Raw genomic sequence first — 27,233 nt, 5'->3', positions numbered from 1 at the left:
TTCCACAGGAAAATCACTGTTGAGATAGACAAGGTTACCATTACAGGTGTGATCAGGGGAAGGGAAAGGGAAACTACGAAGCTCAACTAATTCTTTAGAGCTTGCCCTGATGTGAGAAGCAAAGGTCCTGGGTGTTTGTATTTTTTTTTCTACTGCCAAGCATTGGCTGTGATCTGCTGGGGTGAGTGGACGGGACGGGGCCAATGGCAGATCAATTCCCTGGAAGGAACTTGGTGAACACAGGCAAAGGTTGACGGTGCTGACCATTAGAACAGAACAGAGATTCTGGGAAGGGATGTATAAAAGTGATAGAAGGAGTCTAAGGATGTCTGGGCAGAACAATGGCACTGTACAGACTTTGAGTAAATTGCTCTTTGGGGTTTTGAGCAGAGGGGAGAATAATGTTCCTGTAGAGCAGTAAAGTTTCTTTAGAGCTTGATTTGGCAACCCTTTTCTCTTAAAGGGTAGAGGAAATATTTGAGGCTGCTAGGGTTATGAGATCCTAATTTCTCAACCTTCCTGCTTCAGTATAAAATACCAGTGACCATAGATTGTGTGGGAGCTTCTTCAAAGCTGGTAGAGAAAAGAGAGGCTAGATTTAGCCTAGGGACTTTAGTTTGCCCATCTCTAATGTGAGACTCTCGTATATGTCCCTGATGAATTTTCCTTTGTTCATTCTTTACTATGCAACATAGGGCATCTTTAGTATCACTCTCAAAAGCATGGTGGTAGCACATCTTAAATTAGTCCAGATGCTGACTTCCTATGTCTTTCCTGCCTCATGGCCATTGTTTATATTGCTGTACGGATGAGGTAGCTGAAAGAAATTGCTATCATACTTAGTTATCTCTTAAGTATAACATGAAATATAGGTCTTTAAAAGTTATAGACATCTATTGCTAAATATGGTGGTCATACAGTCCTGTGGTTTGGCCTCAACCTGGTTTTCCAGCCTTGATTTCTCATATACTTTCTAGGGAAGTAACAACACATTTCTCCCCAGCTCTTTCACAAACTCTGTTTCAGTCTCCCTATTTTTGTCCTTGTTTTTTCCTCTTGTAGAATGTTCTTCCTCTTAGCTTAGCATTTCTAAATCCTCACTGTCCTTCACAGAGGATTGCATATAGTAGATACTCAGTAAACATTGTTTTCAGATGAAGGTTGTGTTCCCATGTGTTATCATTTTAATAGTTTAAGTGCTGAAACTCTGACATCATTTTTCTATTTCTTTTTTTATAGGCAAGAGCTGTTTTGGCAAAAGTTGGCTATCCTGAGTTTATAATGAATGATACCCATGTTAATGAAGACCTTAAGGCAGTAAGTGGTAAATTTATTGTATTTTTTTTTCTGGCAAGTTTTATTGGCCCTGTGCCTTTCAACCAACCCAAGTCCAAGCAATTAGACTCAGTGGTGCCAGAAAGCACCAACTTTTGATTCATTCCTTGGCTAGTACCACCCTCAATACGAGATTTAGAGCACAGGAAAAGTAAAGAGTTGTCAGAAAAGAAGGCATTGCTGAGTAGATACCATAAAACAAATGATCGTGCATTCAGTCTAATTTGATCAGTAAGAACAGGATAAAATAAATTGAGACTCTTACAATTAGTGGACATGCTCTAATGATGAATGCATTGATATTTGTTGTTAAACAATCTTTATGGGCCTCATTCATATTAAATGACTAGTAATAAATTTGCCTGCTAGGAGTTAACTTCATTAAACTTTATGAGTGTTTTGGCAAATTAAGTGCATATACATACGAGTCTATAATTTAATGTGAGTTGGATAGTATATTTGCAGTAAGTCACTGATGGCAGAATAGTAATAATTCTTTTTTATTCCAATATTTTTGGGCATGTATTTCCCAGAGATATGTTCATTATAGGCTTTTATAATCATAAGCACTGCTATTTCCTTTCCTAGAAATAGTCTGGTAAAGAAATTTTATTTTACAAAAACTAATATTGTTTTTTACCATTTTATTTTCTTTAAAAAGTGGTGTTTGGGAATTCTGTAAGAAACCTGGGCTACCTTACATAGAATGAAAGGTGGGAATGGGATCAAGAAGATGTCTCAAATGACCAAACCCCAAATTTTTCATGTAGGAGTTCTGACTTTGATTCTTGTACCAAATGGCACCCCCAGTACCATTAGAAGTATCCCCAAAGCATCTCCAGATGGACCCCTTCAAGTAAAAAGGAAGATAAATATATATCCATGGGTCTGAGGTATAATCTTTTCTGAAATTGTGGTTTGATAAGTCACATATCCCAAAGTAGTTTTCACTTTGTATATGAATGAACATCAGAATTTCACAAGATTAGTCAAAAGTGATAAAAATATTTGGTTAGAAAGTTTTTTTCTTAGGACTTCAATATAGGGAATATAGGGCATTTTAAAGTTATGACCCAGCTTTGTTTTTCTTTTTTTTCTTTTTTATTTTTTCCCTTTTTTGTGTGTCACACTTAGGACTTACTCCTTAGGATTTACTCCTGGCTCTGTGCTCAGGGATCACCCTTTGTGGGGCTGGGGGAACCATATAGGTTTCTGGGGATGGAACCCTGGTTGGGTAAGTACAAGGCAAGAGCCTTACCCTCTGTATGATTACTCTGTTCTAATCCAGTTGTTATGGAAGAAAATAATGCTGCTTCCCCATCTTTCAAACTTCAGGCAGACCATGTTTTTATTAACAATAAAAGCCTCACTGATACAATAAATACAAAATTAAAGCAGATATGAACACCAAAACCTCACACAAGAAGTTTTAAATCACTTGGCACACTCATGTACATTACTTTTAAAACCCACAGAGATATGTTGACATAAATTGGTTTTATCTCCATTTTGCAGAAAAAGATGTAGAGACTCAAAGACCTTAGGTGATTGTCAGGTGTCAGGGTCAGGACTGAAACTAGGGTTCAAGAACTTCTCTGTCTCCCTCCCAGAAGGAGGTCTTCAGGGGTCCTTGTGAGGCAGTTTTTCAGTATGACCAGAAGAGTGTCAGGGTTGGTGGCAGCAAAATCCCCAGAGATAGCTGGGAAGACAGAAGAGTAGATTTCATATTGGCCCGTGGTTAAAGAACACAGAATTTGGAATAGTTCTGCCTATACTTCTCACTAGTTGCTTGATCTTATGAAGATCACTTAACTTGGCTTGTTTTCTTTTATTTATTTGGACATTTATTTGGGATAATAACCAATTTTGAATATTACTAGGCTAAGTGAGATTTTAGAACCATAAAAGCACCTACTACAAAAGTCTAAAACCTAAGTAGGCTTCCATAAATGGGATAACAATTACTTTGGGAACTAACACAAGAACTCTTGCTGCTAAGAAAAGTTTCAGCAGAAAACAAAAGACCTGACCAGAATAACTAGATAGTTGCACACAACTGCAAAATACTCAAGAGTTAAGGGCACAGTAGTAGAATTTGGATAGGCAAATTACTATAGTTGTTAGGACCGTGGATCCTGGAATCCAAGTGCCTAAAGTTAAATCTGCAGTCTGCCATTGGCTAGCTGTATGACCTAGGGGAGATTATGTAGCACCGCTGTGTCTCAGTTTCCTCATATGCAAAAAGGTTCTTAAAATTATCCCTCCCATATTGGGCAGAGTATGGATCATATCAGTTAAAGATTCTAATGCATATAGAACTGGCACACAGTATAAGTGCTAGCTATGACATCTTCAATTTGCTCTATGGTAGTAAATTATTTGTGTTTGGAAGACTCATTATGAATTAACTCATACAGTAGCCAGGTTTTTTAAATTGATTTAAAAGGTTCCAACAGATGAAGCCATCTCAAGCTTTAATCAAATAAGATAGAATTCAAGGCTCACTTACAGTATTAGTTTATCAAGTTTTGTTGGCATTCTGCTGCTGTTTAAAGTAAACACCCAAAATTTAAGGACTCACTCAAAAAAGTATCTTTTGTGAAAATAAATCAAACGTGAACAGACTGCAGTGTATGGTATGCTTTATTCTTTCTCCAGGGCCTGAACTGATGTAATTAGACATCAAGATTTTTAAGTAGCTTTGTGAAGAAATGACTCTCATTTAACTCATTCTCAAAGTAGACACAATTATACCCAAGTGATTATCACAGTTTGATAGGTGTTGAAAAAATCCACATGACAGGGTCAGAGAGGTAGCACAGTAGATAGGTAGTATGCCTTGAGTATAGCTAATCTAGGTTCAGGTTACAGCACCCCATATGCTGCCCTGAGCCTGCCAGGAGTAATTCCTGAATATAGAAATAGGAGTAAGCCCTGAACACCACTGGGTGTGGCCCAAAAGTAAACAAACAAAAATCTGAAAGCATGAAATAGAAATGCATTGTGTTCAGAAACAAAGTGAATAAAACCAAACCTGAAAATATGTAAAGAATTCTTGATATGATAGTGAGAGAGTTGCTGAGGTTAATAGCAGAAGGAATCAAATATTGCTGGTACACAATGACACCGTGTTTTCAGTTTTGAGCAACATGTAGATAAGGACTATTATAGGGCCTGTGAGAAATGGCTGAGAAGCTCTGAGCCTGAGAGGCTGTTATTAATGAAAAAGAGCTTACTTTATTTGACACAGGCAAAGATATGATTCATCAAGAACCACAGAACGAAAGTGGATAGAGATTAGGTAACGGATCAAATGAAGGTCAAGGAGGAAGGTTGAAAACTGAAGTTGGGTTCATGTGGAGATAAGAGGGAACAGAAAAAGAATTTAGAAACAATTGTGAGGAGTTAGGAAGAATTTTATAAACTATTTTTCATTTATTATCTTGCTCTTTGAGAATTACAATATAAACTGGTTCTCAGTGAAGTATTTTGGAATGTTCTGTCCATCTGTAGATTTAGGTAGAAAGGAAGGCAATACCCTACATATGTTGTGATATGAGCAGTAGAGGATGTGCTCAAAAATCTGTGTGTGTGTGTATGTTTGCTTTTAGTTCATACTGGCAGTGCTCAAGGGTTAATTTTCGGGTCAAGGAATCACCCTGCAGTGCTCAGAGGACCAGAAGGGGGGCTGGGAATTAAATTTTGTCAGCTACATTCAAGGCAAACACCCCACCCATTGTACTATCTCTCTGGCCCCTAAAAAGTTTTATTTAAAAAACGCTTTATTTAGAGAAATGTAAGGAGAGAAAGTAAATGATAAGTTGAATACTCAATGAATGTTTAATAGCATGCAGGAAAATCTAGTTAGTAGCCTAGAAAGGTTGGGACCAGTTCATTTTCAAATCAGCCTCTATAAAATGCCCTTTCTTTGGTCCTTGACAGAAAAAAACCCAAAGAGTCAGTTGATCCCAATTTTAGGGATCAATTCTGGAAATCAATTCTAGGAATCAATTTTCTGGGTAAAACCCAACCACACTATCTGAAGAGAGATTTAGTACAGGAAATAGGTTGGAATGCAGTCATTGAAGTTAACCAGAGAGGAATAACTTCAGGGATAGCTTCCACTCCTTTGCATTAGGGGAACAAATAGAAGGAGGTGATGGTACCTTTGGGAAAGTAGTGGAGAAGCAGTCACTCCAGATTTTGCGATGGGTTGGCTGGGCGGGGGGAGAGGAGGGAGAGAATACAATTTCAGCACCTTTGCCCCTACTGCTAGTTTCCTCACTGCCCCCTAGTGACAAGAAGCCAGGCATCAGGCAGCAATGGAGCCTGGCCAAGAGTTTTCAGATGCATAGTCCCAGCATTGTAGAACAAAGTGAGATGTGGTTATAGGGCTGATGGACATGAGGCTCAATAATCTGTACATTAGGCAGTAAACTAATTTTGGTGAAATTCAGTGGAGAATTTCATGTGGAAATGAAGGTCAGAATCACATTGCCCTCTAATTAGAGAATTGGATAAGGGTAATTATTCAAATATCAATGTTTTTAGTAAGTGGCACATACAATTACACATGCATAGACTATGCACAAAAAGAGGCATAGATAATATGTGAGCCTGTATTGGAGGTATGGGGTTAGGTCTTGGCTTTCTCTAGGCAGTGCAAAAGTCGTGTGCATGAGAGACAGTGTGTTGTGTATAGAAGTGACGGAGTATTACTCTGACTCTGTGAGAGTGAGGTGACATTTAAGTGGACTATTCCAGAAAAACGGATTATATCTTTCTGTCTGTTAAAACATTGAAATCTATGGAGTTTTGTTGTTGTTTGCTAAAAGAAGGGTTAGAGAGATGGCAGGGTTTAGGCACCTTGCATTTCCAGTTCAGCAGAAGATCCACTAAATACTACCAAGAGTGGTCCTTGAGCTCAGAGACAGAATTAAGCCGTAAGTGTGGACCAAACTTCCCTAAAATTTCCTCAGTTCTCCCACGTGATCTATAGCCAGCATGGTGACTCTAGCTAATTAAGAGTGGGCTTTCATGGTGCCCAAGTGCCACCAACCTGCCAGCCAGCCCAGTTTGTTTTTCTCCCATACAGGCTTCCATTATTTGTTTGCTTTTGGGTCATACCTTGCAATGCTCATGGCTTAGTCCTGGCTCAGGACTCAGATATCATTCTTAGCAGGGCTCAGAAAGTGTTGGTGATCCAACCCAGGTTGGCCTTGTGCAAAGCAAGCTCCTTGTTACTTATCATATTACTCTATCCCTGACCTTCATTCCTGAGTGTTCCCCTAGCCAAAGTAAACAATAAACTCCCCTAAGCCCCTGCTCTTGGAAGTAGGGGTGTGGGTTTATCTGGTTCTTGGTTAATATACTAGTAAGCGAAACTTCCACCATATGCCAATATGTATGTTGTTAAACATTTTGAACATATCCCTTATATGTATATATATATACAAATGTACAAAACCATTTAACACAAAAATATTACCCATTTTCCATTTAAATGAATGAAAAAATCAAATATATAATATGAATTTTATTTAGTATTTCTCATTTTTATTCTGGTTTCAGACATAAAATCTTACCAATATTTGAATAACTCTTGAGCACCATTAAGTAAATTTATTGTAACTAAAACCTTATTCTGGGATCTCTATTTCTTACTGGCGTATGTAGCATCACTTAGTCTATATAGAAATGAAACCTTTTTTCATTTTTCTGCACTTATTGCTTCCCATCTATATGTATGCACAGAAGGATGCTAATAGCTGTAATATTCCATTTAGCCCATAGGATTTGTGCTTGGCATCTAAGATAGCATTTTCAAGAAGAGAATCCTGATTTCCCTAAATTTTACGACATGTACAGCTATTCCTAGGAAATGACACAAGAGCCCCAATTAGTTCCCTAAAGTTCACTCAATTGAAAAGGCAGGAGATGGAATTGATTGAAAGTCATTATCAACTTGACCTAGATTTTCACCAGTAACTGAAAGGACAAGAGGCTATTGAGTCAATTATTGTCCCTTGCAGAGTTTGATTTTTTTTTTTGCAGATTACAAGTGGTTTTCAAATATTCATGTGCTTTCATTCTTGTTGCTTTCTCTACAACAAGCAGAACTTTCCCAAATGGTTTCTGGCATTCACAGTTTTGATTTCACTAGAGAGCCTATTGAAATATTTGAAGTAATAAGAGTATTATCACATATATCATGGAAAACTTGAGAAATAGACGAAGGAATGAAAAAAAAATACCCAAAATACTGATTATTGAACACAGTAGTAAATCCATTTTAATGTGATATTTTGCCTTTCTATTTTATATAGTTTAATTGATAAATATTATTTTGTAATTGTATCTCTATAGCTATATATTATTATATTACATATTATATAATATTATATAATGATATTATTATTTTGGTTTTTTGGGGGGGCACACGCAGTGATGCTAAGGTGTTACACCTGGCTATGCACTCAATAATCACCTCCAGCTTGGGGGGACCATAAGTGGACACGAGGCATCAAACCGAGGTCCGTGATGGGTCAGCCATGTATAAGGCAAATGCTCTATCCGCTGTGCTCTCGCTCTGGCCCTTGACCTATATATTATTTTATCTATCTTCCATACTCTCCTTATCATTACTTTCACAGTTCTATATTGTTAAGTATATTGTTGCATGGTTTACATAATCATTACCTATTTTCTGACCTGAAAATATTTTTAAAATTTTGTATAGCTTTTATTACAACTATTTTTTCTAATTTTTCTTACAACACTGTGATTTACCAAGTTGTTTCTAATAGAGTCATTTCAGTAATTAAATATTCAACTGCCAATTCCATTTCAGTTTGGCTTTTCTTCACCAGTGTCCCCAATTTTCCACCCAAACCAGAGCCTGCCCTCTTGCAGGCACAAATAAATTTACTTATCTTGTTAAAACACAAAGGCAAATGGAATTATAAAAACTTAGATCAGCAAGGATCGGTCAAAAATAGATTTTATATCTCTCCTTGTGTTAATAAAGTCAGTATCTAAAGATTTACAGGGCTGCAGTTGGTGCTAATTGAGTCTTCTGTGTTACTGTTTGGGCTCACTGAGCTTGGTAGATTATTACATAACTTTCCCATCAGATTTCCTGTGATACTACTGGAATGAAAGTACTATAACATTTTGAGGTGTTGCATGGCTGTTTGTGGCTGTGTAGTCCAGGGTATATACATCCGAAACATTTATTTGGTGGTATGGCAGTTTGATAAGGTTAAATTGTGGAGCTGGGCTTTTTCTGTTGTGTGGCACTGGGCTGCTATGGTTCATACAGAAGGAGGCGTTTATCTCCACTCCTCCCATTCTTAGAATATCACATAGGTATCAGCCTGGACCAGGCTACTTGGGAAGAGTTGTTGGCCATTATTTTCTTTTTGAGCTTGGTAGAAGAGCTGGGCATTTTTCTGTTGGGAAGATAGTTTGGAGGGAGGCTGCTGGATTTTCTGGCGGTGAGTATGTGTGAAGGGTGGGGTTCAGGCCAGCATCATTCTGAAGATAAACTTAGAGTTTTCAGCCTGTAGTCTATTCCTACCTGATAAGAGTAAGTTGCTCATATTATCTGATGTCAGTTGCTGAGATGGGCTATTTCTGTTGGATGGTACAAAACCCTTGTTGTAAGTTTTTCTTTTTTTTTTGTACTTTGTTTTGTTTTGATTTCAGGACCGTGGTTATTGTGTGATTGTTGTCTTTATTGCTGTGGTGCTTTACGAGTTTTTTTTTTGTATTGTTATGTTTTGCTTCCCTTTTCCCCTTCTCTTAAATTGATATTTATAGCCTCTAGAAGGACCCCTCCTATTTTATGCTTGTTTGATCTTTACCCCATTTATTATATTTTTTTCCTTCAAAACGAACCACATAACTTGAACCATCTTGTTCTGCCTCACAAATGGAGGCAAAAATAATGGAGGGTACCAAGACCAAACAGTCATATGAACATTAAGTAGAAATAAAAAAATGATCAGACTTAAACACCAAATCCAAAGTCAATGACAACAGAATCGATTCTCAATCTACAGCATGCTAGACACAGATGGGAACATTTATTATACTAGCAGCCCGGTGGGGGGGGGAGTGTAAAGGAGGGAGATATGAGATGCTTGCTGGGAACAGGGGTGGAGGGAAGACAGCATTGGTGGTCAGAATACCCCTTAGTCAATGTCTCTCTGTACCCAAATATTACTGTGAAAAATTTGTAATACACTTTGGTTAAAATAAATATTAAAAAAAAATAACAAAACCCTTTTTCACTATACTACACGATGGCCTTGGCACTTAAGTGGTAGCTTTACACTTAGAACATACCTTCTTTAGGAATTTTGTAGATGTTTATTGTTTCTATTAAATATTTTCAACTGGAACATTAGGCATTTAAAGCAAATTTTGTGAAAGTGACAATCGACACTATTGATATTAAAACAAAAAGACGGTTTTTTTGGTTTGTTTTGTTTTGAGGGGAAGCAGCATGTAAATCTGTGCTCAGGGATTACTATTGGCTTTGTGATCAGAGATTTCTCCTGGTTGACTAAGGGGATTATAAAGGGTGCCAGGGATTGAACCTAGATCAGCTGTGTGCAAGAAGAGTGTCCTAGCAGCTATATTATCTCTCCAACCCTCCCCAAATATTTTTGAAGGAAATTCTTCTAGACGTTTGGAACCCAAATGCTGAATTATCTATCTTTTACAAACCTGTTATAAAAGATCTGGATGAGTTACTTTGAAATACATGCTGAAAAAGACGAAGGAATGAACAGTGGATGAATGTTTTAAACCTATGACCCAGGAGCATATTGCTAGCTTGTTCCACCAACTAAACAAGGAGCATGCTCTATTTCCTCTGAGGCTAAAAGAAACATCTTTTTTTTTTTTTTGGTTTTTGGGCCACACCCGGTAACGCTCAGGGGTTACTCCTGGCTATGCGCTCAGAAGTTGCTCCTGGCTTGGGGGACCATATGGGACACCGGGGGATCGAACCACGGTCCATCCAAGGCTAGCGAAGGCAAGGCAGGCACCTTACCTTTAGCGCCACCGCCCGGCCCTAAAAGAAACATCTTTATCAAAATTCAACTAAGCATTTATTTTTATTACGAAGTATCCTGAAATTGTAAAACTATACAAAATATATTGACTATCTCTAACTTTAATACACAGTAAGTAGATTTCTGTATTAATGTCAGACCTGCATGCATACATTTTTAAATGAGAGAAATAGATCAATTTGAAATTATTCCTGTCAACTTTTTTGATCAAATATCCTTTCTACCTGTTTTAACTCTTTTCCTAAGAGATCAAAGCAATCTTAAATCTAACAGCAATCTTCCATTCTCAGGCATTTAAAAGTACTTTTGCCAAAAATATGTCTATCCATAAATTATATGTAGTATTATTACTTTACATTTTCTCACATATACATCATTAGTTTTTAACCCAACATTGCCTTTAGTTATTTTCTGTTCATAAAACATATGTTTAATATGCTTCATTGTTTTCTGTCATGTGACTATACTATGTGACTATACAAAAGTGCTTCGAGAGAGAGACTCTTAAATTTTTTAGCATTCTAAAATTTAATTATTTTTACTTCATTTATTGTTTCTCCTTTTCCTTAATCTTAATTTAGGTGCCACAATTTAAAATTACTGTCAATAATACAGTCATGAGTCTACAGCAGGGGTCTCAAATTCAATTTACCTGGGGGCCGCAGGAGGCAAAGTCAGGTTGAGGCAGGGCCGCATAAGGGATTTCACAAAAAAAGTCCTCAAACGTCATTATTAACAGTTTTAATTATTTCTTCTGAACATGAATAGAACATTGAGTGAAGATCATGAACAGTTCTTCTGAACATGGCATCTTTTGCCTATTCCTTGCTGCCAGAGACTTGACAGCACTTCTTCTCACACATCTGAACCCCATTGTCAATTTCTGAAATCCAGAACCAAGAGTTTTCTCATTTGATACCTTCCCTCCCTTTGTCTTGTTTCTATCTATATAGCAGATGAATGAAATCATCTAGTATTTGTCCTTTATCCTCTGACTTATTTCACTTAACAGATTGCTCTTTAGCCCCATCCAAGATTTAACAGCCTCTAAGATTTTATCTTTTCTTCCAGTTTCATAGCATAACATATCTTCTTTATCCATTTATCTGTTTTGGGGATATTTGGGTTGTTTCTATATCCTGGATCTTATAGTAAGTGATGCAAAGAACATAGGTGTGCATGTATCTTTTTAAATTTTTATTCTTGTGTTTTGGGAGCAGATACCCCAAAGTGTAATCATTGTGTCGTATACAGGCTCTATTATTACTTATTTTTGAACTATCCATTACATATTCCACAGAAATGGAACCAGACTTCATCCTTACAACAGTGAATGAGGGTTTCATTTTTTAAACATCCCCATCAACATTGGTTGCTTGCAGTCTTTGAGATATATGCCATTCTCCCTATTTTGATATGATACCTCACTATCATTTTGATTTGTATTGCCTTGATATCAGATGACAACACTTTTTAATATGCCTACTGGCTATCTTAATGTTCTGTTTGTGGAAATGTTTGTTCATCTCTCCCAACTTTTATCAGGTTATTAGTTTTTTGTTGCTGAACCTCATGAGTGCTTTATATATTTTTGATATTAGCCCTTTATTTGATCTTTTATGCGCAGATATTTTCTGCTACTCTGTAGCATGTCCATCTCCAGGTTTTTTGCTGTGATCCTACTTGGGATGACACTAGTATGAATTTTTCAGGTGTTATATGGCTGCTCGTGCAGGATCTGTAGGTCTGGAAAAAATTGGTAGGTTGATAGCTTGATAAGGTTAGACTGTGGACCTTTTATGTCAGAGGGTGTTGAGTTTGGCTGCTGGCTGTTGTGCCTTCAGGCAGAACGGAAAATCTGTTCCCTATTCTGAGAACACCCAAGTGTTTACATGCTGGACCAAGTTACCTGGGAAGAGGTGATAGCCATAATTTTCTTTTGAACTTTAGTAGTGGATCTTTTACTGTCTGAAATAGGAAGGTGTGTGTAGTTGCCCTCCACTTTCTTTTTTATGGTTAATTTCTACCTTTTTGCTTTGTGAGCTGAGAAAATACTTTGTATAAGTTCTGTTTTTGTAAGTTTGATGCTCAAATTATGTCACAACATATGATCTACACTGGAGAATATTATTTTTTGCTTTCAAATATTTTATTGTATTTTCAACTAAATAATGAAAAACCTCTAGTTCTATTGTGATCAGTTTTTTTGGGGGGGGGCCACACCCGGCGTTGCTCAGGGGTTACTCCTGGTTGTCTGCTCAGAAATAGCTCCTGGCAGGCACAGGGGACCATATGGGACACCGGGATTTGAACCAACCACCTTTGGTCCTGGATCGGCTGCTTGCAAGGCAAACGCCGCTGTGCTATCTCTCCGGGCCCTGTGATCAGTTTTTTAAATTTTATTTTATTTTTATTTTATTGAAACCATTGTGATCTACAAAGTCCTTCATAGACTAATTTCAGTTACACAGTGAATCAGGGCCATTCCCACCACCAGTATTGACCTCATTTCACCAGTGTTTCCAGAATGCATCCCATACCACCACCCTTTGCCTCCTGGCCTGTCAGTATAACAGAACCACTTAAGTTTAGATTGTTAAAGTTTAGGTCTCTAGATTCTATTGTTGTTGACTTTGGCTTGGATATTTAGTTCTGTCCATTTTTTTTCTGCACCAATACAACAGAGACCACTTGGCCCCTTTCTTTTTACTTTTCTTATTAATTTTATAGAAAAATGCAGGAATATGAGGTAAAACAAAGTAACCCATGTCCCAAGGTTCTATGAAAAAAGGAAGGAGCCCCTATTTAAAAGATAAAAAGGAGAAAATAATAAAAAGGGTGTCAATTTTTGCATAGGTGCAGCAAAAGTTGGGGATAATAGAAAGGTAATATCTTTCACCTAAAAACAGGGAGACCCTACCCATGAAGCATATTGTCCAAAGACCACTATAGGCTCTGGGCATACTACATTGTCTAATGCCAAAATCTTTCTTCATGTTCCCAGGAAAAGTTCTCCTCAGTTATGGTTGTTGCAGTCAGGTTTCTGTAATTAGATATTTTGGTTTTTGCACAGATCCTATGTCAAAGTTGGTGTCACAGAGCATCTTCTGCTTTTATCTCACTGTTAGATGGTGAGGTAGGGATACCTGCCCTAAAAGCAAGTTAATGCTATTTCCAAGTTGTCAGGGTGTCATATGAACCCACTATGAGCAAGTCAGTACCAGAACTGCATTAGAGCCTTCCCAGGTAGAAGTCTGATTCCTGGTGCTATTGCAGAATACCGTGCCATTCTAAAGATGGAATCCAATGTTTGGGGCTGAATGGCCAATGTCTGATCGACTGAAGCCTAAGTTAAGTCACTGTGGCAAATGTTCAGAGTGAAAGGCCCTCTGCAATGAAAAATTTATGAACTCCTACCTGTATTAGATAAGAACTTCTTTCTATATGTAAGATTCCCCCATTTTAATTACACTGCAGAATATTCTATATGCACTGTAGAAGAATGTGTATTTGACTTTTTGGATGTGTAGAATCCTTTGTATGTCTCTTAATCTCTGGTCTTCCAATTTACATTTAGGGCTATTGTTTCTTTACTGGTATTTTTTTAGGGTTGATCTGTCCAACAACAAAAGTGGGGTGTTAAAGTCTCTTTTGATATTCAAACATTTTGTTTTTGTTTTTGGGCCACACCTAGTGACGCTCAGGGGTTACTCCTGTCTATGCACTCAGAAATCGCTCCTGAATTAGGGACCATATGGGATACTGGGGGATCGAACCACAGTCCATCCTATGCTAGCACTTGCAAGGCAGATGCCTTACCTCTAGTGCCAGTGCTCCGGCCCCAATATTCAGACCTTTTAACAGTTGCTTTACAAATTTTGCTGCCCTGTAATTTTGTGCATATATGTTGATAAGTGTGTCTAATTGGTTAATTTATCCCTTAACCATCATGTAATATTGTAATATGCATCTATATCTCTTAGTACTTTATTTAGTTTGAATGTTGTTTTGTTAGACACAAGTATAACAGTGTCTGCTTTTTTTTTTTGGTTTGGGCCACACCCAGTGTCACTCAGGGGTTTCTCTTGGCTATGCATTCAGAAATCGCTCCTGGCTTGGAGGACCACACAGTACACCAGGGGATTGAACTGCAATCCATCCTAGGTTAGCTGCATGCAAGGCAAACACCCTACTGCTTTGCCACAGCTTCAGCCCCCAGTGTTTGCTTTTTAAAATTTATGGCTTGCTTGTATGATTCTTTCCAATCCTTTCTCTCTGAGCCTTTGTTTATAATGCAATTCAAGTGTGTTTCCTTAAAGCAGAAGGTTGAATTTTGTTCCCTGATCCATCCAGTCACTCTGCCTTTTAATAGAGTTCAGTACATTGACATTTAGGGAGATTATCGATGTGAATGAATTTATTGCTGTTTTTCTCTGGGGATTCAGGTCATTCTTGCTGTTCAACATTTGTGTTTTATAGGAGACCATTCAGTATTCCTTGCAGAGCTAGTTTGGATGCAACAATTTCCTTCAGCTCTCTTTTTGTCTGAAAATGTTTTTATTGCTCCCGTAAATCTGAATGACAGCCTTACAGGGTAAAGGATACTTTTCATTCAGTACATTGAATATATCATTTCATTCCCTTCTTACTTGTAGTGCTTCATTTGAGTAACCTGATGCTGAATTTTGATTTTCTCTTGTACTTGAAGCTTTGCTTCTCTCTTCTTTCTTTAAGTAGACTATCTTCTAGCTCTCTCTTTGGTTTTTGCCATTTTGATTACATTGTGTTGTAGGGCTATTTACATTTAGTTTGTTTGGCACTCTTTGGACATACTGGATTAGTGCACAATTCTCCCTCCTCATATGAGGGAATGTCTCAGATATTATCTATTTTATTAGCCATTCTTCCTTTTTATCTCTTTCCACTCCTGGGATTCCTATAATTCTGAGCATATTCCCCTTGCTATTGTCCATTAAATTATTCATTTTCTTTATTAAAAGTCTCTTTTCTATAAGCTCTTTATTGATGTGTGGTTTGTCTTTGAATTACTTATTAAATTTTTATCTTGTTCTATTCTAATACTAAGATTTACTACAGTGTCCTTTGGCTTCTTGAATTCTTGTTAATGTTTTTTGTTTTGGGGCCACACCCAGTGGTGCTCAGGACTTACTCCTGTTTCTACACTCAGTGATTGCTCCTGGAACATAGAGGATGCTCAGAATTGAACATGAGTCAACACATGCAAAGCAAATGCCCTCCCACTGTACAACTTCTCTGGCCCCTCTTTTAATTCTATATGAATGAATTCTTCAACTTTTCCACCGTTCTTTTTCAAGTTTATTGTCTCTTCCAATGATTTACATACTTCAGCAAGGAAATACACAATAAAAATAAACAATACAAATATTGTTCAGAATTTCTCTTTACATTGGTGGTGGAAATGTTGCACTGGTGATATCTGAAACTTAACTACAAACATGTTTGTAATCATGGTTCTTAAATAAAGATATTAAAAAGCAAATATTTTTAGGCAGCATATTCAGAATTTCTGGTGTACTTGAATACACCTTGACTTATCTTCTAATCTGTTAAAATAGCTGAATTCCTTCATTTTTAATGATTTCTGGTGCCTCCTGGATGTTTAGAGAATCACAAGTTACCATTGGTCTAATCAGTGAGCGGGTACCCCTTTCATTATAATAGGCTAGTGCATTCTCATTCAATAGGCTATTGCTTATAATAGGCTAGTAATTTTTGGCAGCCACTGCCTTTTAAGGACTCTCATCAGGACTGGTGATGGTTGAGCTAGGTCCCAAGCTCTAACTCTATAGAATCAGGATCAGTGGGGTACAGAAAGATCTCCCAGTCTTAGTGTGGTAAAGGGGTATGTTAGAATCATGAGGTGAAGCTGGTACAGGAAAGGTGAAGAGTTGTGAAGAATGTGATCAGAGTCCAAGATATGTGGTGACAGTACTCACAAGGGCCAAAACACACTTAAGGTGGAACATATGAGCTGTCATGAGGGAATGAGTCCATTCTGCTGGAACGGTAAAGGTAGAGTCTGAAGGTGGACACACTTGTAGGAGCAAAAGCTTTTGGTGGCACAGCTAAATGATCAAGATAGAGCCTGTAGAGGGTAGGGAGGTGGGAGATAAAATTTAAAGTTGTGTGTGTATTGCTTCTTGGCCAAATCGAGCATGAAGTTGCCAGGAATTAATAGCTGTATAAAGAGTGCCACTGTCTATTAGGGGAAAGATAAATATGAGTTGGACTTTGGCTAATGAATAGGGGACTGTTAAGTTATACCTGTCAAGTATGTATGCTTACACATCTATAATGCAATGCCTCTTTCATAGATTTTTCTATTTGCCATAATTTAAATTTTGCTTTAAAGGAGTATTAGAATTTAAATTTAGAGAAATCTTAAAGCTAATAAGAATTTGAATACTCGTTTATTTGCTTACATAAATGTGCATTTTTATTTGCCTCAGTTATAAATCTGTGGTATTGTGTGTAGTGCAAGGGAACAAACCTAGGTCCACACACATGCAAGGCATACATGCAGCCACTGAACCACAGTCTACTTCTCATGATAACTTATTTTAATACTTGTAACACCAAACCATTGCTCTTACTGCAGTTATGCAGATTTTCAAAATAATATCAAAGTGGACCAGAGAGAGAGTATAGCCTCTCTGTGTGCGGCTTACCCAGGTTCAATTATTTCTAGTATCACAGTCTAAACCTGACAGGAGTGATCCCTGAGCATAGAGTCAGGAGTAATCCTTCATCAGGTGTGGTCCATAATTAAAAACAAGAAATAAATATTTAGATTCAGTGGTGCTAATTTTGTAGTTAGAGTGCCTATAGAATTGAAACTATTTGGCATTATCTTTTTTTTAATTATTTTTTGGTTTTGGGGCCACACCTGGCAGCGCACAGGGGCTATTCCTGGCTCTGTACTTTAGAACTCACCCCTGGCAGGCTCAGGGACCAAATGCGATGCCAGGAATCAAACTGGGGTTAGTCCCGGGTCAGCCCCGTGCAAAGCAAATACTCTACCATTGTGCTCTCTCTCCAGCCCCGGCATTATCATTCTTGAAGGGGAAAGGAAGTCAGTAGTCAATTTTATTCGATTCCCTATTTTAACAGAGGATATTGTTAGTCATCAGCTTCCTGTTTGGAAGGGCTTCTCATCAGTCTATGACTCGCCTTTATTTTTTAAATTAAAATCTAATTTAAATTAAATTAAAACTAATTTAATTAGTTTTTAGTGACCAGAGCATTAATGACTGTTAATAGATACATTCTGTAAATAATTAAGTTATTCTTGTGATTTCATTGTGTTTAGGATAGAAAATAAGTCTAAAACACTTTCATTTTTCTTCTCTTTATGAACAAATGCTGATTACAGTAAATTGGATTTTAACATTTGACTAAATTATCATCTATAAGCTAAATGAGGTTTCAGTTGACTAAACTCAATGTCATTAGAAGAACCTGTGTGACAAATAAGGCACACATTTTTGAAAAAGATAAAGAACTCATGGAGGCCACAAAACTTCAAGCCCAAGAGAATATGTTGTGTGTGAAGGTTAAAGTAGATTTTTCAATTACAAAATAAATGAAATGCATTGTACATGGCTGCAGCTTCTCTTGTTTTTCACGATGATCCAGAAATGACCATATTGATTTTTGAGATTTTCATTTTAAAAGAAAATTGCTGAGATGATATTTCATGTCTCTGTGACTACTGGGTGAATCCAGATGGCTAAGATGTATTGTGACGGGTGTAGCTTCTCCCAGATCACTTATCTGGGTGTTATAGCCATTTTTTAGTCATATCTGATTCATGTTTATAAAGATGATGTTGTCGTTTGTTTTATTCAGGTCAAGTTTTCTGAATCTGACTACTTTGGCAATGTCCTGCAAACCCGCAAATATTTAGCACAGTCTGATTTCTTCTGGCTGAGAAAAGCTGTTCCTAAAACTGAGTGAGTAAATGAAAAACAAACAAACTAAAAAATATAGCAATAAATATATGGGTGGGGAGGGAAGTTTCTTTAAATCAAACCTATTGATTTATTTTAAGTTATTTGCTACTTCTGGTTTTACAAGATTTATATTTCTGCAGCTTTTGATGATACATGACTCTGTACTTCATTCTATGACTATCCCACTGTAAAAATTAAAGCAGACCTAAACAAGATGTATTAAGAGGCAGAAGTTCAAGTAAATTCTAGATTCAGTTGTTAATATGTATAAATATTATGTATATATATGCATACATGCATATATATCTAGAATTTCACATGAATTGGAAGTTTTTTGGAGATATTAAAAGAGAATAAATAAAAATAATAAAGTCAGATCACAAAGGTAGAACTATTTGTATAATTATGAAGTAACTAGACAGTGTTTGCTGTGGTAATGAGTGTCAATAACCTGCAAGTCTATGAATTTTTCCTTCCATAGTAGTTGTGGTTCCTTTTCCTTTCCTCCTAGGGGCTAATAGGAATTTCCTCTGCAGATTGGACAGTTTTCTAGGAATTTTGGGGGCTGAGGCCAACTGTTATTTTTTTCCTGGATAAACTTATATGGCGATGAAATCAGCTACCAATTAATTGTGTGTTTATAATGTGCCAGGAAGTGCTTTATATAGTGTTATCATTTTATCCTCTGACCTTTCCGTTGAGGTATGGTGCGTCTTCATCTCTATTTTACAAAGAAATCAATGAGAATAGATGAGAATTTTTAAAAACTTTTGTTTTGGGACTACACTTGCCTGTGCTCATGGCTTCCTCCTAGCTCTGTATGCAGAGATCATCCTTAGTGGGCTTGGGCAACATTATAGGGTGCTGGGGTTTGAACTCAGGCCAGAAACTTTGAAGGCAAGTACCTGCGGTACTTTTCCTCTGGCCGCACCAGTTGAGAAAATTTTAAGCTCATATTTAGGTTAATTTATTGTTTTACTGTTTGAAACGTTGACAATTTAGTCCCTTCCCCAGTATATATCTTTTTCAGATCGGGTGATTTGTGTATATGTGTGTGTGTGATGTGATGTCAAAGATCAAACCGCAAGCCTCACCTCAGAGATTCAAGGCATGTGTTCTACCACGGAGCCACAATCCCAGATTCTGACTGATTTCTTCAAATTAGTTGATTTTCTATTCTATTTTTAAAAATTCTTTAACTGACTCACCATGAGATCCATAATTACAAAGTTGTCCATGATTGAGTTTCAGTCATACAGTATCTAACACCCTTTACCAGTGCTCATTTCCTGTCCCCAATGTCCCCAATTTCCATCCTGCCCTCCCCACTGCCTGTCTCTATAGCAGACATTTTAGTTCTCTCTCTCCTTTTTTCCCCTTTTAGATACTGTGGTTTGCAATATTGTTACTGAAGGGCTATCCTGCATATCACTTTACCCCCTTCCAGCACCCAGTTCTTGTTGAGAGTGACCACTTACAACTGTCATTCTCATAGTGGTCCTTTCTCTGCCCTAAATGCATTGCTCCATTATTTGTGACAAGTTCCCTAGCATGGCTTGGATCTCCTGGCCTCCGTCTCTATTATTTTTGGATATTATTACCATACCATTTGTATATCCTACAAGTGAATGTGATCATTCTTTGTCTATCCCTTTCCACCTGACTCATTTTTCTCAAAGTAATAAGCTCCACTCTCATCCATTAATAAGAAAATTTCATAACGTCATGTTATCTAACATATGCATAGTATTCCTTGGTATATTGATGTACCATAGTTTATTTTTTTCACTCATCTGTTTTTGGGCACTTGTTCTGTTTCCAAATTCTGGCTATTGTGAATAGTGATTGTTAGTGATACATCTAACTTCTTTCCATTTTGATTATTGTATTTTCACCTCTATAATTCATACTTGGCTGGTTTTGTTTATTTGTTTGTACGTTTGGGCCACACCCAGTGGTACTCAAGGATTTCTTCTGCCTGTGCTCAGGAATCTCATCTGATGATGCTCAGGGAACCATATGTGATGTTGGAGGTTGATCTAGGGTGAATACAAAGCAAATACCTTAATTCTCATACTATCTCTGAACCTTATATATTTTAAAAATTTTTTTATCTCACTGTTGCATTTTTGGAGAGTTATTATTGTGCTACTTTTTCACAGTTTCCTTTGATTGCTCTTTTCTTTGCATGTGCATATATTTTATTGCTGAAAATAAATGTCATTTAAAATAATACAACTGTCAAATTCATTTGCCCCTTTGATATATGATATGTTTTAAGTATATTTCCCATTGAGTTGAGGATACATATAGATCTTATTATTTTTATTTGTTTAGTTCCTATTTTTTAAATTGGATTGAACAGTGGGTAGCATGCCTGCCTTGCATGTGGCCAACCCGGGTTCAATTCCCAATTTCCTATATGGTCCCCTGAATCCACCAGGAATGATTCCTCTATGCAAAGGCAGGAGTAATCCCTGAACACTGCTGGGTGTGGGTCCCCAAATTTTTGCTACTCCATTATTCTCCCCTGTGGGAACTCTCAACTTCATGATAGCAATTCTACGAATTTTTCTCATTTGTTTTGACCAAGTTTGCCACTTTTAGGTAACAGAGCCATGGGGTTTCACCACTTTATCCAGTTTAGTTCACCCTCTGTGGCAGCAAAACTGCTGGCTTTTTAGCCAATCCTCCTACTCAAATTTAACTTCTCACTGATTGGTCTGAGAAGGATGGGAGAAGTCCCAGTCAAGAAAGCCAGATTACTGGGTTAGTCTGTCTCCAGCTCCAGTTTTCTTTTTTTCTTAGTTTGACATGGTTACAAGTGTTGATGCTTATAGTTTTGATGTACAAAGTTACTGTGTCTTGCCACCATCAAAGTACCCAGTGCCCTCCACCACCTTTCTTACATATAGTCCACCTCTTCCTCTCCCTTCCACCACATAGTGCTTGATAATCTTAGTTTTGTAACCCAAGGCCAAAGTTTTCTCATTATTTGTTGCTATATGTTCTCTGTAGACCACAGATGTGTGACATCATATGATATTTACCCCTTCTCCTCTGATTTGTTTTCATTAACACAATACTCTTCAGTTGTATCCATTTCTGGTATAGCAAACTGCAAAATTTCACCTCTTCTTATAGTTACTGTGAGGATATGCAACAGCTTCTTCATCCACTCATCTGTCACTAGACAGTCATCTTTTTCTATATCCTGGCTATTGTTCTTAGCACTGCTGTGAACACAGATGTGCATATATCTTTTTGACTTAATGTCTTTTTGTTTTGGGGGTAGATGCTTGTTGAAATTTTTATTTTTCTTATTAATTTTATGGAAAAAATTTGTTGATCTTTTGGAGCTTGAAGTTTTGCTTCCAAGGCCCACTTTTTATCCATGGCTGAAAGTTTGATTTCTCGATCATGTTTTTGCCTCTTTTGGTAGTCCTGTGGTTTAGAAATAAGGCTTCATATATCTGAGGCATGAACTGTACTACTGAGTCATATTCTTGCACTCTTGATTGCTTAATGCTTTTTAGATCTTGTGTTACCATTCCTTCCAAGTCTCTGCTATGGTTATGGGGGATTCTAGCCCCTATACATTATCCTGGGTTAAACTGTAATTCCACCTCTCCCTCTTAAGCTTGGATTCGATTTGATCACCCTTGCCCTCTGCTTTTAAAGTTTTCCTACAGCATATACTCAGGGTTAGTTAGCAGTGTTTGCTTTATGGATTAAGCCTGAAGCTAAATTACTCCCTTGCAAATTAAAAGGCACGATACCAGTCTTTAGAACTTCTTTGGGAGTGAAAGATATGGTTTAAAGCAGGGGTGGCGAACAGGATTTTGACCCTCACTCAAAATGGCAAAATGCAATATGTGTTTAATATATTATTGTTAAAATTAGATGCTTTTGTGTGAGTGTTTGTCTATTTTGGCAGGTCACTATATGGTGTGGCTCTCTGACTCTCACAGTTTAAAATTTTGGCTCTTTGTGTAGAACTTGTTCGCCACCCCTGGTTTAAAGTTTTAAAGCTATCTGTTCAACTGCCTTTGGTTCTTTCCTCTTGTTACAAACTCTTTCAGTCTATCCTGTTTCATTATCAACCTAAATTCTTCACTAGAAAAAATCCATTATACATCTTTAAAACTACCTTAAGTTCCATAACTAGCAAAATGTATTCCACAAACAACTATATATGTATAAAATGCAAAGACTTCATCTGTATTATTATGGATCATCAGGATCTTTTTGAGGGCCCTCTGATATTGGAGATGCTGCCAGGTTAATTCTTCAACTTAACATTGTTCATTTAGGTATAGAAAGCCCTGGGTTGCTAATTGGAAAAAATCAGAAATGTGGGCCAGAGAGATAGCATGGAGGTAAGGCGTTTGCCTTTCATGCAGAAGGATGGTGGTTCGAATCCTGGCATCCCATATGGTCCCCTGTGACTGCCAGGGGCAATTTCTGAGCATGGAGCCAGGGGTAATCCCTGAACGCTGCCAGGTGTGACCCAAAAACCAAAAAAAAAAAAAAGGAAAAAGAAAAAAAAATTAGAAATGTGTCATCTTTAACATCACCATAAAATATGGATGGACTGTCATATTTTAATGGTTTTGACTCTTTTTAATATTTTATTCATGAAAAACACTAGATAATTTTGTGTGTTTAGGCAAACTGTGATTTGTATTCTGTAAATGAAAACAAATGCCTCTTTATAAGAGAATTGGACCGTGTTTTGGAAAAGTCTTCCAGAAATGAAAATCAGTGTAATTTTAGTTTTTCATGTTTCCTCAGAATAATATTTCTTTCAGAGAAATTAACAGAAAAAAATTAAGGAACTCTTTGCTCAGTGAAGTGATATGATAAACATCTTTAAAGAGGATATTTCTGGCTGGCCCTTTTCTTACATTATAGGGAGTTTTAACTTCCTGATACCCATTGGCTCTAAATGACATTCTTTAAGTCTGAAAATTTTTGAGTTAATCGAGTGGCAGTGATTCTGGAATAGCTCTACTCTACTAGTTCACTTTGAGCAGCACATCATGATTATATTTCCACAAAACCCAGAAATAACATTTTGCTTCTTTGTGGGTATAGGAGATAAATATTCTTTATCTTTCATTCTCATGGAATCCATTTAGCTCCACTAATGTGCGCTAAGAAGTTTCTAACGTGATGGGAAATGTCAGCAAGAATGAAATTAATTGGGTGGTCATCCCTGAAGGTACATATTTAGGGTTGGTTCTCAGAATTGTCACTTCATCAGCTTGCTTCAAAATAGAGGATTTACTTCACTGCTCAGCTTGAGTCAAAAGTAATTTCTTTCCCTCGGGATCCCCTTTCTTTGACAGAAATGATTTCAAGCCAGTTTCCCTATTAACTCATTCTCAGTCTACTGTGACCAAACAGGCCTGAATTTTCTTTCTATCTTTTTTTTTTGTCCCCCCATTCACAATACAGACCAGGAAAAGGACCTGGTTTGAGGTGTATATGGAAAGCATTTACTGTACCTCCTCTTTCTATACAGTCAGTGTAAAGAACACAGCCTGTGGTAAGCATTAGGGGGCCTTTTCTTTTCTTTTTTTCTTCATTTTTTCCTTTATTTAAACATCTTGATTACATAAATGATTGTGATTAGGTTTCAGTCATGTAAAGAACCCACCCCTTCACCAGTGCAACATTCCCACCACCAATGTCCCAAATCTCCCTCCATCCCACCCCACCTCCACCTGTACTCCAAACAGGCTTTCTAGTTCCCTCATTCATTCACATGATTATGGTAGTTCTCTGTGTAGTTATTTCTATAGTGTATTCACCACTCTTTGTGGTGAGCTTCATGAAGTGAGCTGGTGTTCCAGCCCTCCTCTCATTGTCTCTGAGGATTGTTACAAAAATGACTTTTATTTTTCTTAAAACCCATAGATGAGTGAAACTATTCTGTGTCTCTTTCTCTCCCTCTGACTTATTTCACTCAGCATGATAGATTTCATGTACATCCATGTATAGGAAAATTTCATGACTTCATCTCTCCTGATGGCTGTATAATATTCCATTGTGTACATGTATTATAGTTTCTTTAGCCATTCGTCTGTTGAAGGGCATCTTGGTTGTTTCCAGAGCCTGGCTATTGTGAATAGTGCTGCATAAATATAGGTGTGAGGAAGGGGTTTTTGTATTGTATTCTTGTGTTCTTAGGGTATATCCCTAGAAGTGGAATAGCTGGGTCGAATGGGAGCTCAATTTCCAGATTTTGGAGGAATCTCCATATCGCTTTCCATAGAGGTTGGACTAGATGGCATTCCCACCAGCAGTGGATGAGTTCCTTTCTCTCCACATCCCCACCAGCACTGTTCTCATTATTTGTGATGTGCGCCAATCTCTGCGGTGTGAGGTGGTATCTCGTTGTTTTGATTTGCACCTCCCTGATGATTAGTGAGGAGGAGCATTTTTTCATGTGCCTTTTGGCCATTTGTATTTCTTTTTTTATCAAAGTGTTCATTTCTTCTCCCCATTTTTTATGGGATTAGATGTTTTTTTTTCTTCTAAAGCTCTGTCAATGCCCTATATATTTTGGATATTAGCCCCTTATCTGACGGGTGTTGGGTGAATAGTTTCTCCCACTTGGTGGGTGTCTCTTGTATCCTGGGCACTATTTCTTTTGAGGTGCAGAAGCTTCTCAGTTTAGTGTTGATCTCTGCTTCTACTTGTTTGGAAAGTGCAGTTTCCTCCTTGAAGATGCCTTTAGTCTCAATGTCATGGAGTGTTTTACCGACGTGTTGTTCTATATACATTATGGTATCAGGTCTGATATCAAGGTCTTTAATCCATTTGGATTTTACCTTCGTACATGATGTTAACTGGGGATCTATGTTCTCCTTTTTCCAAGTGGCTAACCAGTTCTACCAGCACCACTTGTTGAAAAGATTTTTTCTGCTCCACTTAGGATTTCTTGCTCCTTTGTCAAAAATTAGGTAATTGTATGTCTGGGGAACGTTCTCTGAGAACTCAAGCCTATCCACTGATCTGAGGGTCTGTCTTTATTCCAATACCATGCTGTTTTGATAACTATTGCTTTGTAGTACAGTTTAAAGTTGGGGAAAGTAATGCCTCCCATATTCTTTTCCCCAATGATTGATTTAGCTATTCGAGGGTGTTTATTGTTCCAGATGAACTTCATAAGTGTTTGATCCACTTCTTTGAAGAATGTCATGGGTATTTTTAAAAGGGATCGCATTAAATCTGTATAATGCTTTGGGGAATATTACCATTTTAATTATGTTAATCCTGCCAATCCATGAGCAGGGTATGTGTTTCCATTTCCGTGTGTCCTCTCTTATTTCTTGGAGCAGAGTTTTATAGTTGTCTTTGTATAGGTCCTTCACGTCTTTGGTCAAGTTGACTCCAAGATATTTGAGTTTGTGTGGCACTATTGTGAATGGGATTACCTTCCTGACTTCCATCTCTTCCCTATCATTATTGGTGTATAAAAAGGCCATTGATTTATGTAGGTTGATTTTGTAGCCTGCCACCTTGCTATATGAATCTATTGTTTCTAGGAGCTTTTTGGTAGTCTTTAGGGTTTTCTAAGTAGAGTATCATGTCATCTGCAAACAATGAGAGCTTGACTTATTCCTTTCCTATCTGATTCCCTTGATATCTTTTTCTTGCCTGATCGCTATAGCAAGAACTTCCAGTACTATGTTGAAGAGGAGTGGTGATTTGTCATTGTAACTAGGTGTGTCTTGGGGTATTTTTCTTTGTGTCTCTTTTAGCCGGTATTCTTTGGGCATGCAGGATTTGATTGCATGTAGTCTTTAACTCTGGGAGTATCTCTTTGATGATGTCTTTGACAGTTGATTCTTTCTGGAGATCTCCTTCCTGGGTTTCTGGGACTCCAATGATTCTTATGTTGTTTCTGTTGAGTTTATCAAAGACTTCTATTTTCATCTGTTCTTATGCCTTGAGTACTTTTTCCATTGCCTGTTCGTTTGTCTTAAGGTTCTTTTCCAATCTCTTCTGTTTTGTTGAGTTTTTCTGCATCACATCTTCCAGTGCTCTGATTCTCTCCTCAGCTGCTGATACCCTGTTGGCGAGGCTATCCATTGAGGTTTTCAGTTGAGCAACCGTGCTTTTTAGATCTGTTATTTCAGTTTGGAGTTTTCTGATTTCTGTCTTTGTGTTCTCTTCAGATCGATCTATGCTTTTTTTTTTTGAGTTCTATGAACATATTCCATATTTCTATTCTAAACTCCTTATCTGAGAGGTTAATCAGGTGGTTGGAATTTATTAGGTCATTCGAGCTTTCATCTTCATTTTCTGTGGATGGTGTTTGCCTGCGAAGTTTTCCCATTGTCTGACTTGTAGTGTTTTTCCTGCGTGTTGTGGTGGGGTTCATTTGTTAGAAAAGTGCACAGCTGCTTCTCTTTGCTTCGTGGCCACACTCTTCTGCTGCATCTAGTTGACAGTTTTTTTGTGGTGCTCTCCCTAGGCCGCTGAGGAAATCTTCAGTGATTCAGAAGCACAGGCAGACAGGTACAGGCAGGAGAAGTTTCTTCTTTCTATCTTTTAAAAAATATGTAAAAATACATCAAATCCTTACACAAATTTTGGTCCTTCTTAGACTTTGTTTGCAAAACCTTTATCTATAGTATTATATGCAATGAGATTGATATAGTCTACAGGATACTAGACAGAATGTAGTATTTTTATATTTTTATTTCTACCTTCCCTAGAATACCTTGAAGAATTCATAGGTATTCTTAATAGTAATAGTACAGTAGGTAGGGTACTTGCTTTGCTTGAAGCTGACTTCAACTTAATC

At 37.4% G+C, this 27,233-nt stretch overlaps 1 protein-coding gene and 1 non-coding gene across 3 annotated transcripts in view; one reads left to right on the top strand and one right to left on the bottom strand.

The window, feature by feature from the left end:
* PHEX (phosphate regulating endopeptidase X-linked) overlaps positions 1-27,233 on the top strand; it is a 235,341-nt gene that overhangs the window by 150,769 nt on the left and 57,339 nt on the right. For both annotated transcript variants that reach the window (XM_049767418.1, XM_049767420.1), the window contains exons 13-14: positions 1,240-1,317; positions 18,309-18,412. In XM_049767418.1, coding sequence (XP_049623375.1) covers positions 1,240-1,317; positions 18,309-18,412 — 182 coding nt within the window. The remainder of the gene's footprint in view (positions 1-1,239; positions 1,318-18,308; positions 18,413-27,233) is intronic.
* On the bottom strand, positions 23,848-23,980 carry LOC125999752 (small nucleolar RNA SNORA51). Its single transcript, XR_007492225.1, has one exon. It is a non-coding gene; the product is annotated as a small nucleolar RNA SNORA51 (small nucleolar RNA).

The sequence above is a fragment of the Suncus etruscus genome, chromosome X, assembly GCF_024139225.1.
Source record: "Suncus etruscus isolate mSunEtr1 chromosome X, mSunEtr1.pri.cur, whole genome shotgun sequence".
Taxonomy (NCBI): domain Eukaryota; kingdom Metazoa; phylum Chordata; class Mammalia; order Eulipotyphla; family Soricidae; genus Suncus; species Suncus etruscus.
Note: the sequence above shows the minus strand (reverse complement) of the source record. Positions and strands in the feature narration are given on the sequence as shown.